Source organism: Neovison vison, chromosome 12 (genome assembly GCF_020171115.1).
Source record: "Neovison vison isolate M4711 chromosome 12, ASM_NN_V1, whole genome shotgun sequence".
NCBI lineage: Eukaryota > Metazoa > Chordata > Mammalia > Carnivora > Mustelidae > Neogale > Neogale vison.
The window spans coordinates 46,093,718-46,107,558 of record NC_058102.1 but is presented as its reverse complement, the minus strand read 5'-3'; the positions used below and the strand labels follow the sequence as shown (position 1 = coordinate 46,107,558).

Below are 13,841 nucleotides of genomic sequence, written 5' to 3'. Positions count from 1 at the left end.
AGCATTTACCAGATAAAAACACAATGTTATAAAACCCTAGATTATCAACTTCAAATGCACTTTATGTCCATGTTCAGCAATACCTTTTATGAGTTACACTTGTCTGGGAATGGGAAAAGTTAAACAATTCCCCCTCAAGGCCAGCTACTGCCAGCACAAAATATCAAAGCTTTCAATGTAACAGTTTTTTCAACGGTCAAAAGCTTGCTATCTCTTGAAGAAGATAATTGTCTCTCATGATCCTATTCATAAAATAATACAGTTCTTTTGGCCTTCACTCAGTAAGTGAGTCAGAAAAGAAAACAGTGTAACTTATCCCACATGGAAATGACACACAAGGCAAGTTAAATGAGCACCATATTCAGGTATGTGTGATATATTAGCACTCTGTATGCTGCCTTACTGAAGAAGCTTTTATACCAAGTTTTCAGACAGACATTCAGAAGGCCTTTTTTCAAAGATTAAATTATAATTTTAAATCATAGTAATAAAAGGTTATTCCTAGTAATAAAAGATTATTCCTGCTAATACTATCAAAAAGTAGGAGTCAGAAAATGCAATAGGTTAGTGAGAAAAATTACTATTTACCTTATTTGAAGGCACATAATACCACCCACAGAAAAAAAGTCAATTCATCAGAATTTAATGTTCCTATACAAGCTTTAAATCTCTAAATAAAAAATCTAACATATTATTTAAGTTGTTCTATTGTGATTTTATCATAATTTTAAGAGACTATCACTACTGGGGCACTTGCGTGGCACAGCCAGTTGAGTAGCTGACTCTTGGTTTCAGCTCAGGTCATGATCTTGGTGTCATGAGATCAAGCCTCGTGTAGGGCTCTGTGCTTAGCTCAGAGTCTGCTTAGGACTCACTCTCCCTCTCTCCCTCTGCTCCTTCCTCAGGTGTGCTTGCACACATGTGTCCTCTCTCTCTCCAAGAATAAATAAATCTTAAAAAAAAAAAAATGCTACTAACAAAACCTGCCTTTTAAAAAGAAAAACCAATAATCAATCTTTATACCACCAGAATTTACTGTTTTAACTAATCCTACTTTGAAATAAGAGGCTACTAGAGTTAAAAACTGGGGATAATTTATTACTCACACACTGAACCATGCAAACAAGTCTAGATTTAGAGTTTTTCTACTAGCTTTTAAACAATAAAGTGCTACTGGCTTTGTCAAAAACAAAGACTTCATTGATACCATGACGGAAACGTGATTACCATAGATGAAACAAACTTCAAACATAAAAATATAAATGTGCAACAGATGACACAAAGTTTAGAAGTGGACTTACCCCTCATTTTGATTCAAGTACTTGTACGCAAGCTTGAGCCAAAGTTGTACATGAGAAGGATTTTCAAGCACGCTTGCTTCTAAATTAGCGATGTCATCAGTCTCATTTGTAAAGTATCTAACATCGTCTGGAGTGACAACCGTATCTAAAGCTGGAACATTTATTCGGTTCTCTGGCTGAAAGGCTGGAAGGGAAAGTATCATTAGCTTTATACTTTCTCTTATCCACAGACCAAGGAAAAAAACAACTGGCTTCATCTTTAAAATAATCTAAAAATCTAAAGAATCAAAATAAACCCATCAACTCATAGTTTTAAAGTAGACTATAATAGAATTTACAAACGGACACTTCTAAAAGTGAAAGGGGTGTTATTAAATACTACACCAGGATAACAAATATAAACCAGGATTCTGCTGGGCAAACCAGAAATATGGTTTCCCTACTTCAAAGGTAAGTGGCTTCACCTAATAATTCACATTCACTAAACAGTAAAATAAACAAAATTATCATTTATGAAGATAATTTATTCCACTATACCTAGAGAAAAAGTACTATATTACTGTAAATAAGCTCATGGGATCATGTATCTATTAGATATCAAATCCACAAATAGTGAACAAATTTTGCAAACTTTAATAAGTAACACAAATTTACAATAATATAAGATGTGCTTGACAATACAGAACTCATTCATATTCACTTTGTTCATTATTTGTTCATTCTGTGAGCCCATTGCATGTTAGAAAACACAGACTCAAAAACAAAATAAAATACTACACCTGCCCTCAAGGACACAAGCCAGGCTATGGGCAATCCTACACAATGAGGAACAGCATTAAATAGCATCACTGTTCTAAGAAAAAAAAAAAAAAGAAAACAAAACAGAACAAAAAGCCCAAGCTAGCAGACACACCAAAAAATCAGTACTGTGTTAGACAAAGATAGAACACCACAATGTAATGATTCAAGGCCTTAAATTACTTCTTACCATACTTAATTGGTCCTGTAGACTGTTCCTCATCACTACTGAAGCTATTCTCTGAAACAGGTTTCCTCCAAAACTTTGGCTTCCACTTTCTTTTATCTTTGTAGGTTGTAAATGGAGGTGCTAAAGTAGATAGGAGAAGATTATTACCTGATATAACTAGATTTTATACCTTAAAAGGATACCCAAACAATACTCAAAACGAGCTAAAATTACTGTTAGTCAGAAATGACATACAGATGTATTTTCTGCCCTACAGAAAGAGATGATTATTCTATTCTTTGAGCATGTTACATACATATATACACATGTGTATTTATTTTGGAAAACATAACATCAGAAAATTTGCTATAAGAAACTACAAGGTCCTTGTGTGTGTCTGTGTGTGCATGCACGTGTGCGCGCCAGAGAGAGAGAGAGACTCACTATGGCCTTTACTCTCGTTGATATTGCTAACAAGGAGAACAGCCATCTGGTCCATTGACATTCGATCTTTATTTACTCCAAAAAGTTTCTCAACATATTTTTCTGAAATTAGAAGAATATTATCTTCATTTATAAAAAGCATAAAAAACATGGATTACAGAGACAAAGCCAATTAAAAAATATAAAGAGAAGAGTAATTTAAAAATTAAAAGAAAGTATATGTTACCAGTCAAAAACATATATGCCTCCTAAAAGGCAAGGCTTCCATTACCTTAACTACTATGGCAAATCTTACCACATCATGCATCCAAGCTGGGCTCAAAAAAAAAAAAAGGTATTTACTGAAACAAACCAAACAAGTGAAAATTAAAGTCCCAAATTGAGAAGGACTACATAGATTCAGTGACTTCATGATCACTCTGGGTTGTGGTTAACACTAAATTTAATAAAAACCAATTCCTTTACTTCTAAAATACTTGCAGTTTAAGGTTGAATATTTGGTAACAAATCAAATAAAAACCTTATCAGTATTTACTTACAATGCCATAAAAATCTATGCTTTTTATAATATCAAGGTGTATAAATTTTTTATTTCTTTGTAGAAATTGAAACCACAATTTCCAATCCTTCTCTATTTATCAAAACAATAATGAATAAAAATAGGGCTCTACTTAAAAAGCAATAATAAAATTGTTACTTAATAATAGTTATTAAAATAAGAAAATAGTTAAAATTAATTAAATATTAATATTAATATTAAAAATAATAGTTAACAAGTATGTTACTATATTCCTCTAAATAAACTGAACTATTAAGATGAGTTCTGTCCAAAGAACTTCACACAACAATGGAATATCTTCTATCCGCACTATCCCTACTGGTAAGCACTTAACCACTAATGAGCTATTGAGCTCAAAAGCAGCTATCAAGCACCTAAAATGTGGCTACGGCAACTAAGGAAGAAATTTTAATTAATTTATATTTGAGCAGCAAGATATGGCTAGTGACTACTGTATTACAGCAAATCTGGATAAAATGCCATAGGTGAATGTATTGAATTATTATTACAACTCCTTAAAGACTCAACAACTAAACCAATCTAACTGCCTACATTCAAATTTTCTCTTGGAGAACAGTAAGACTCTTTCAATACCTGCTGCAGCAGCAATTTCGTCATCAGTGCTCGTCTCTGAACAACCAATCAGAGACAGATTATATGACAAAATGTCCTGGAATAGCTGTTTTCGGCTAAGTGTATAGTCTTGTGTATGCTGCCTAAAACAAAACGACAACACACAAAAGATCATCGTGTAATATGAAACCAAACTGTCTTTTAAATTATAAAATATTCACAAATAAAAGCTACTCACCACTGACAATCATCATCATTACATGTTCCTGTTAAATCAAAACGGCAGAAACACTGATCCGGTTCAATCATATTACTGTATGATACTGAGCTTAAGGGAAGTTTTTCCTTGGTTCGATAGTATGGACTAAATCTAAGGAGAAGAAAGGTAGACAAGGACATTATGCTCGACAAATATTCCCTAGAAAATTGGGAAATTTTTCATTTTTCTTAATTAAAATTTCTATGCTTTTGGTTTACTATTTATCTAACAATATCAAAATGAACTCTAAATAACCAGAATATCAATGACAGGGACAATTTTTTTATATCTAGAACACAGAAGATCCAAAACAGAAAACAACAACAAAAAACCCTGTATTTCAAAAGCTCAGTTGGTTAAGTGTTTGACTCTTGGTTTTAGCTCAGGTCATGATCTCAGGGTTGTGGGACTGAGCCCTGCTGCAGGATCCCTCTGCTCGAGATTCTCACCCTCTCTCTTTGCCCCTCCCTGTGCTTATGCTCTCTCGTGCTCTCTTTCTGTCTCACTCCCTAATAAAATCCTTAAAAATAATGTTTTGTATCACATAATAAAATGGTATATAACACTTGGGTTTTTTTGTTTTTTGTTTTAAGATTTTATTTATTCGACAGAGAGAGAGAAAGAGTAAGCATACAAGCAGGGGAGCAGCTGCAGGCAGAGGGAGAGGGAGAAGCAGGCTCCCCACTAAGCAGGGAGCCCAATGTGGGGCTGGATCCCAGGACCCTGAGAATCACAACCTGAGCTAAAAGCAGACGCTCAAAACACTGAGCCACCCAGGTGCCCCAACACTGGTATTTCTTGCACGTTACCAGCCAACAAAAAAACTAAGGGAAAAGCCTATAGTACCTGATACGTGTTTTACAATTTTATGATTAAATCCTACCCACTTACAGTCTCACAACTTCCTTCTGGAAGTAGAAGTCTTTTTAAAAAGACAACCTCAATAAAGTTACCATCTTTATCAATCAATTCAACCATATCAACCATAAAATCAATTTTATGGAAGCTGGCCAAAGCATTACTTAGAATAATGGTAAAATTATTTTTAAACTTAAAAATTCTTAATTGACTCTAATTATTTTTCCTAAAATCCCTACTAGAGATAATTCAGAGCTCTCCACAATTCCCCCAATAACCAGAAATCAGAACTTGGTAAGAATAAACCTAGTATGAGCTAAACCTTACTTCCTGATAAGGTTCAAATCTGACAATAAGACAATTCATCTTCCCTAAAAGGACAATTGATTTTTTAGTCACCATGACGCCAATTATTTTTTTCATTATCATGAACTAGCCAAGGTTATACTGTCATTAAGATCAAGGACCAGTCCTGAAATTCAAGCTTGTCGAATCTTTCTTTCATACCTGTAGGACTTAAAAACTAGAAGAGGACTATGGTAGGGTCTAAAAGGACACGGTTTCACTTCTGTTGTTTTACTCTGTGCTGTCACAAAATCCACATCCACAGAAATCTCCTGCAAAAGAAATCAGTAATTGCATAAAGCAAAGACAGCTAGGGTAAATCCTAGACTTTATAAAGCATATGAAATGTTCAGTTACCTGACCATGCAAAGTCTTTTCCGTAATGCCTGTAGTGGTCTTTAAAATCAACTGTTTTAAGCTATCAGCTTTTGAATATAATTTTTGTAATTCACCGATTTTTAACCCTAGAAAAAGTTCTGGTTTTTCTACTGTATTCTTAGTAGGTTTGTTGATGCATTCTTTGTTAGGTGTATCAGTGTGCTTAAGGTTAGGTTTAGTAAAAGAATTTGACTCTAAAAATGATCTTCTTCGTTCCCTGTTTGAACCTGACAAAATCTCATCATCAACATCATTTTCCTCAGTGTCCAGACTTAATTTATCTTGAGTCAAATCGTGAAGTGACGGTTGAGGTAAAGAAAATTCAGGTTCCTCTTCCACAACTGGAGCAATATTTAGTTGTTCCTTTGCTTTAAGGGCCCGGGCTTCTTTTAGTTTCTGAATTTTCAGGGCATATTCATATTCTAGCTTTTGTAATCGTCTTTTTTCCATAGCAATCAGTTCTGCTGAATGTTTTCTGGGACTTGATATTGGAGAATTATCCAGTCTCATCATTTTGTTTGGCTGGAGGAAAAAATGATATACATATTTTACATCACTATGATTTCATAAAAATTTTTTGGTTAAGATAAATGTGTTACCCCTACAATACAGTGCCAATATTAAAAAACTAAATCATTGACAAGAATATAATAGTTTGACAAAACTCCCCAATAGTTATGCCAGTTAATCTATAATCTATGAAAAACAAAAGACAAAGCCAAAACAAGAACTATAAATATAAAATAAAGCTTCCAAAAATGTGGACATCATTTAAAAACAAAGCTTTAGCCTGTCTGAATATGCAGGAAAAAACCCGAGTTATTTTATATATCTCTTACCCTCGGAAGTATCATGAAAACTTTTTCCTTTGCAAAAATAAAAATATTCCTACAAACAACTTACTCCAAGGCGATCCTGTTCCAGTTTACGTTTTCCTATTTCTTTACTAGCCACTGCCTTTGCCCGCGCAAGCTCTTCCCCATACTTTAGAGTCAAAGCTTTCTTAATGGTAACACGTTGCTGAACTTTGTGAATCTGAAAATACAGGATATTTCTGGAAATGTAAATGTAAACCTTAGGAGAGAGGAAATACCTTCTTAAACACAGAGCGGCTTTAGGGTATGCACCTGAAAATAAAAATATGCCAATATTATGTCACAATGGAAAACAGTATAAAGGTTATACATTTTGAGGTCTTTGGTTTAAGGTTTTGTTTTTAAAAAATCTGTACCATAAAAATGTAGAGTAAACATGAGACTACAATATCTTATTGTAAAAAAAAAAAAAAACCACCAATATCTTAATGTAAAAAAAGAACATTACTTGTTCCTGAAGCTTCTTTAAAAACATTCTGTTGACACTGAGAATTTTCTCTGTTGCCTGAAGCTGTTCTGTAAGTTTTGTAATCTTTGTTTCAGCATTTCGAACAGATTCTTTCTTCTTAGCTTCTTGCTGTACCAGATTCTTTAAAACAGATTCATCTTTCATCAAGAGAATCCTAATTGAGAAATAACAAAACTCTTATTAATGTCTTTCTAAACTAGTAGGCTAACATCATCAGAATAAAAAATTTACAAAGCAATAGCTTGTTTTACAAAATATACTGACAGGGCGCCTGGGTGGAACAGTAGGTTAGGCATCCAACTCTTGGTTTCTCCTGAGGTCATAATCTCTGGGTGGTAAGATAGGAGGCCCACGATGGACTCTGTGCTCAGCAAGAAGTCTGCTTAAGACTCTCTTCCTCTCCCTCTGCCCCTACCCACTGCATGTGTACATACATTCTCTCAGATAATCTTAAAAACATATATACTGATATTAAAAGGATGGCTATTTTCATATGCACTAATCACACAGATATTCAAATAAACATTATTCCATTTTATGAAAACAACTAGGAGTCTGATCTTTTTCTTAAAAAAAAAAATCATTTAAGTCTGAGTAATGTGAATTACAGTTGAAAAACCACTACTAGATATGACTGAATCTGACCATACAGGACTCCTAAAAGATGAGGACTTTGGACAGAAAACTGCGATGTTTAACATCATTTATAATACTCTTAATATACACACAAATAAACATCTGATTAACATAATCAAGCACACTTCAAATCTCTAACTCATTTTATCTAAAGCAAGGTAAGCAAGGGGAAAAGGAAGTCTAAATTTTTAAAAAATATACAGATGTAAAGTTTGGAAATGAGAATAAAAACAGGACAAAAAATAAATTTATAGATACAGATTTTCATTTTCTCAACTACTACTAAATATTATTGTTAAAAAAATGAAGGATCTTTCCCTGAAGATATATTTCAACAATTACAACAGCTGATATCTAGAAGGAATCATAAAGACAGAGAATATGTGATAGAATGGGGAACAGAAAGACAAAGAATTTTTTAAAACCTTTTCACTTTTTTTTAAACTTTTTTTTTTTTTTAAAGATTTTATTTATTTGACAGAGAGGGAGAGAGAGATCACAAGTAGGCAGAGAGGCAGGCAGAGAGAGAGAGAGAGAGGGAAGCAGGCTCCCTGGCAAGCAGAGAGCCCGATATGAGGCTCGATCCCAGGATCCTGGGATCATGACCTGAGCCAAAGGCAGAGGCTTAACTCACTGAGCCACCCAGGCGCCCCTACCTTATTTCACTTTTTACTGAAGCTACTAAATAAATGGAATTTAAGTGAATTTAATTTAATCTCCTTTAAAACACACAATATCATTTCATATTGATAACACTGGAGATTTACAGTCACCACAGCATTTCATTTATAAAGCACATTTTTCAGATCTTCAGTATCAGTAATGTCTTAGCATCACTGTGTTTCATAGTTTGGCTAGCAGCAGGTTTCTTAGTGCATAAAATAATGGCACACTTTAGATTTATAATATGCTGAAGACATTTATAAAGACTATTTTTAAATGTATTTTATTTTGTTCAGAATACTTAAACTCCAATGTCTTGTAATGAAATGAAAAACAGAACATATTTCTGTTTACTTATAAAAAATTTCCAGGGACGCCTGGGTGGCTCAGTGGGTTAAGCCGCTGCCTTCGGCTCAGGTCATGATCTCAGGGTCCTGGGATCGAGTCCCGCATCGGGCTCTCTGCTCAGCAGGGAGCCTGCTTCCTCCTCTCTCTCTCTGCCTGCCTCTCTGCCTACTTGTGATCTGTCTCTGTCAAATAAATAAATAAAATCTTTAAAAAAAAAAAATTTTTTTCCAGTCACTAAGTCCTTAAGCTATCTACGGTGCCTTACCAAAACATTTCAAATTACATTGTTTTTCATGATTTAAAAAAATAAAGAGTACCAAGATGGTTATAAATCTCTACCTTTTTCCATTAACTGTGGATAGATGAACTTTTGAACCTTATTTTAAAAATCATTAAATTATTTATACATTGCTAATTCATCACTGTGATCAACTTTTACAATCAAACTTTGAAGTTTAAGAACAAGTCAGTTAGTTAATAAACAGAATAAGGAACATTTTACTTGAACAGAAACTCCCCACCTTACATATGTAAACCTATAGGGGGACTAGCGGAAAACTCACAAGTATTGATGTTAACACTTTGTTCTTCACCGACTAATGATTTCAAGGTGTGTGGAGTGAAAAAGATGTATAGCCATAATCAAATATAATCATTTCTATCAAATATATGCTAATGGTCCTTATCACAAGAAAAAAATCTTTAACTATATATGGGGACACATGTTACTATACTGTGGTGATCATTTCATACAGTACATAAATACCGTATCATTATGTTGTACACCTGAAACTAATATAATAATATATGTCAATTATACCTTAACAGAATAAATAACTTCCCCAAATATGTGAATGAATTCTAGGATTCATTATGTTCATCTTGTGAGGTTCTATTTTTTTTTTTTAAGATTTTATTTATTTGACAGAGATCACAAGTAGGCAAAGAGGAAGGCAGAGAAAGAGGAGGGGAAGGTGGTCGAGCAGAGAGCCAGACGTGGGGCTCGATCCCAGAACCCTGGAATCATGACCTGAGCTGAAGACAGGCTTTTAACCCACTGAGCCACCCAGGAGCCCCGAGGTTGTATGTTTTCAAAGTTTTGAAACACCACTCAAAACACAGTGATTTCACAAAACATGTTAAGTTTAGGATTGTAACTTAATATTCACACATTCATAACACCATATTTGACGATGTGTATTATTGAACAGACTGGGTAATAACTCTCTCCAACAAAGCAGCCCACCGTTAACAACAACAATACAGTTCCAATGAAGGTATTTCAAAAAGATGTCAAAGTTTTAAAGAAAATTCCAAAACAAAGAGTTTCATACATGTTTTTAGCAATGAATAAGCCATGTGTATATCTGAAGGGAAACAAATCTCCTTTGAAGTCTTGAAATTTTCATTTAAATATTAATACTATTACTATATATAAACATACAATTCAATAAAATGATAGTCTTCTATGGTTTTACCAAGTATGAAAGAATCTGTAATCATATAGTATACTTTTTATGACATACAGCCACAAAAATACATCATTCTAATACAGGAACATTTTAAATACATACCAATATTTAATCAGATAAAGAGGCTCACCTATGTTTTTTAAGTTTTGCTTCTGCATCTGTAACCTGCTTAGTAACCATCGCTATTCTGCCAATCCCATCAATTTCCACGTCAGAGTTTCCTGGGGATGACGAACTTGTCTTTAGCTGATCTGATTTAATCAAACGCTGTTTCTCTCTACTAAAATAACCAATAAAGGTAGATGAATTATACCAAGAAATAAATTAAAATTATTTATCTTCAAAGCTCTATTCTATTTCATAAAATAAAAATATTAATCATATTGACTAATAATGATGACCAATATGCATGGCCAAGCTGGCATTCAAAGTTGAGTCTGCATAGACTGAGTATAGAGTTGTCAAATCACTATGTTGTACACCTAAAACTAGTGCAGCATGATGTGTCAACTACACTTTAATTTAAAAAAAGAATACTGCTGCTTCTACTAAGTATTTTTTCAGCTTTACTGAGGTATAACTGACAAAATGATATATTTAAAGTGTAAAAATGACTTAGTGTAGTTCTCTTTTATAACAGCTTTCATCTTTCTCTAAGCTGTTTATATCTCAGTGCACCACTGTATTCAAGTCTATAAATGATTATCTGGCTCCCCCTTCTGTGAGTTATAAAAACATTAAGTCTGGATCTTGGATAAAACCAGCACCACTCACCTCCCAATGTCAATAAACTGTATAAAGACTAAGTTAAGTACTGAAATAGCACATACCTTTAAAGCTAATTACAAAAAATGCTACTCACTTGGCAATCTCTTCCTTTAACAATCTATATTCAATCTTCTTTTCTTCAGGCAAAGCTTCAGGTGTTCGCATGGGATCATTTTCTTTTTCAGATTTTGGAGGTACTTTCGGTTTTGAAGCTTGCTAGAAAATAGTTAAAAGTCAACCAGATCAACAGCTTCCAAAAAAACCACTGAGATTTATATTTCACAATACAACCCGGTGCACATTTATGTAGTTAGAAATAACTGAATAACTTCATAATTATTTTCTATTTCTTTTCTTAAAACAATGCAGCCTGTTAGCAACAACTTAACTGTATGATCCACTAAGTTTACAGTTTTAAAATAATCAAACTAAATCATATGTAACCTATATACATATAGTAAAAATAGGGGTAAAAGTTATATTTAGATTTTATGTTTAATAAAAACTGTTTTCTGGTAATGTGATACAATCTTCAAAGCAATACATTTCTTTAGTACAGAGGACAATTATCCACTCAATTTTTACTAGTTTGAAAAAGGGACTAGTTAGTTGGGAAAAAAAAAAAATGGATTTTTGATAGTTAAATCTAATTAAATTTATACATTCTTCATTCTGTAAAGTCCTAAATAACACAAATACTTAAAATATTTCCACAATTCAATATATTAAAAATATAGACCTCTAAGGTCTAATTTTTGGGGGAGGAAAAAAAACCTTTAATGACTATCAATAAATCATTTTTTAATCTTTCATTATTGCACTGACCTCAGCAGTTCGTCTTGCTTCTTTAATCATAGACTCCAATCCACCAAAAACACTATTTGTTGACTTGGAAGCCTCTCCATCAGACTCACTGTCATCTGAATCATTCAGTGTTACAACTACTGACTTATGCTTTGGAAGCTGCAAAAATAATATATTTGTTTCTTCTGATGACAAAAGTAACTATTTTTTCTTGGTTCTACCCCCAACTAGATGTGTTGCCTTGGACAAGTCATTTAATCTCTTGAATTTCAATTCCTAAGAATAATGGACTCCAAGTAGAGACAGTCTATGGTTTCTTATGGTTATGCTGAATATCTAACTTTGTCCCACTTCACCAATACTGGTTATTTACCCACCACATAAAATACTCTATATTTTCTATAGTTCTAGAAATTCCTATGATCACCTTTCCATTAAGTTTTATTTTCCCCAACTTTCTTTTTTTTCTTTAATTACTCTGGGGCGGGGGGGCAGGGCAGAGGGAGACAGAGAAAGAATCTTAAGCAGGCGCTCTACCCCATAACCTTGAGATTACAACTTGAGCTGAAACTAAGAGTCAGATGCCTAACCAAATAGCCATCCAGGCACCCTATTTTCTCCAACTTTCTATAAAGAACCATAATGCCACCTAAATTAGCTATCTTACCAACCAAACAAAAAATTAATAATTCTATATAGTTACTGACAAAACTTTTTGGCTTTTGTGGTTATATAGAGAGGGTAAGTGGCCAAAATTGGTTTACCTAACTGAGGCAAGATTTCAACTTGGCTTTGGCTCCAATTATTTTATTTCAAAACCATTGAAAAACAAGGTAAGAAGAAACTGTCATTTCAATTTCTTTAATGGACATCAGTAAACATCGTAAATAAATCCTGCCATTACAATATAATCAATAATTGAAAAAATACTAGCAAACATAAACAAAGGTGAAAGAAATAAAAACTAAAAGTAACTCTAGAACAAAGAAAATCTGAATGGATTAATTTATATAGAAAAAAATGGAAAAAAAAGGCAAAAAAAAAAATGCTTCTCCAAAACCATTATCGCTAACTCTACTAGTTTTCAAGCAAAGAAACTGCTCCCATTTCACTATTAATAAATAAAAACTGTTTTTACTTACATATGAATATATGTAACATATTTAAATGAACTAGGAGTTAGGGTATAAGACAGCAGCAAAATTTCATAAAAATTTCTCACAAACTGTTTAATAGAATTAATTATGTTGCTTTTTTTTACCGAGATCACAGTTCGTGGAAGACGAGGTCCTCTGTGAAACTTTGGATTCTGTATCCTAGGCTGAGATACTGTATTAATACTGACTATCGATAGATTGCTTCTTGGCACAGGCTGTGAATTGTTCAGAACTGGAGGTGAAGGTGGGTCACTGTTACTGGATGTTTCCTAAATAAGGAAAAAAGAAATATAAAACATTACTAAATAAAGAAATTTCTGTCATCTTGAAATGTCCTGAGTAAATTAGCTTTAGACTTATCATTACTCTGAAAGGCCCAATGAATCCCAGAGAAAAGCAAAGCTAAAACTAGGGTCAAGAGCACCACCTAGAGGTTCAGGCACCTAAATTACCTCTGGCTTAAAAGCTCTTTTATTTGCAAGAGACTTAAGGAGCTCTTCTCTAAGTAGCATTTCTTCCTCCTCTTCCTCATCTGCAAAAGGTGGTTTTGGAGGCTGTTCTGGATCTTCAGGCGGGAGAGGTGGTAAAGGTGGTAGAGGAGGTAGAGGTTCAAGAGAAACACACAAGCCTTCCACATAAGGCTGGCTCAAAGGTGGCATAGACTAGTTTTTTTTAAAAGAGAAAAAAATAGTAATTACAGCCAAATTTTATAAATTTCAAATATTTATCTCTGGAGCAACATTAAATTAAAAAAAGATAAACTTTAGGTTACTACTTTAATTGTAAGCATAACTGAACTGTCACTTAGTAGATCTTAAAACTAAACCAAATTCAATATTCAACCATAAAAAGTGTAATTTTTGCAAGTTAAAAAAAAAAACATTTTTTGAAACATCTAATTTATGAACTTCAGGGTAATTATACAAACTTCTCCATTCCCCTTCTTATTTTCACTCAGCTTTCCA

The 13,841-nt window shown here is 33.4% G+C and overlaps 1 protein-coding gene across 2 annotated transcripts in view; it reads right to left on the bottom strand.

The window, feature by feature from the left end:
- Nucleotides 1–13,841, bottom strand: part of ZFC3H1 (zinc finger C3H1-type containing) — a 51,750-nt gene that overhangs the window by 16,100 nt on the left and 21,809 nt on the right. Inside the window, exons 8-21 of one of the 2 annotated variants that reach the window (XM_044227911.1) lie at nucleotides 13,329–13,538; nucleotides 12,981–13,145; nucleotides 11,741–11,878; nucleotides 11,010–11,131; nucleotides 10,278–10,427; nucleotides 7,008–7,182; nucleotides 6,588–6,719; nucleotides 5,664–6,206; nucleotides 5,469–5,578; nucleotides 4,083–4,214; nucleotides 3,866–3,987; nucleotides 2,713–2,814; nucleotides 2,290–2,409; nucleotides 1,302–1,485 (exon numbers count right to left, since the gene is read on the bottom strand). In XM_044227911.1, coding sequence (XP_044083846.1) covers nucleotides 1,302–1,485; nucleotides 2,290–2,409; nucleotides 2,713–2,814; nucleotides 3,866–3,987; nucleotides 4,083–4,214; nucleotides 5,469–5,578; nucleotides 5,664–6,206; nucleotides 6,588–6,719; nucleotides 7,008–7,182; nucleotides 10,278–10,427; nucleotides 11,010–11,131; nucleotides 11,741–11,878; nucleotides 12,981–13,145; nucleotides 13,329–13,538 — 2,405 coding nt within the window. The remainder of the gene's footprint in view (nucleotides 1–1,301; nucleotides 1,486–2,289; nucleotides 2,410–2,712; nucleotides 2,815–3,865; nucleotides 3,988–4,082; nucleotides 4,215–5,468; nucleotides 5,579–5,663; nucleotides 6,207–6,587; nucleotides 6,720–7,007; nucleotides 7,183–10,277; nucleotides 10,428–11,009; nucleotides 11,132–11,740; nucleotides 11,879–12,980; nucleotides 13,146–13,328; nucleotides 13,539–13,841) is intronic. The other variant, XM_044227912.1, reaches the window with a different exon arrangement.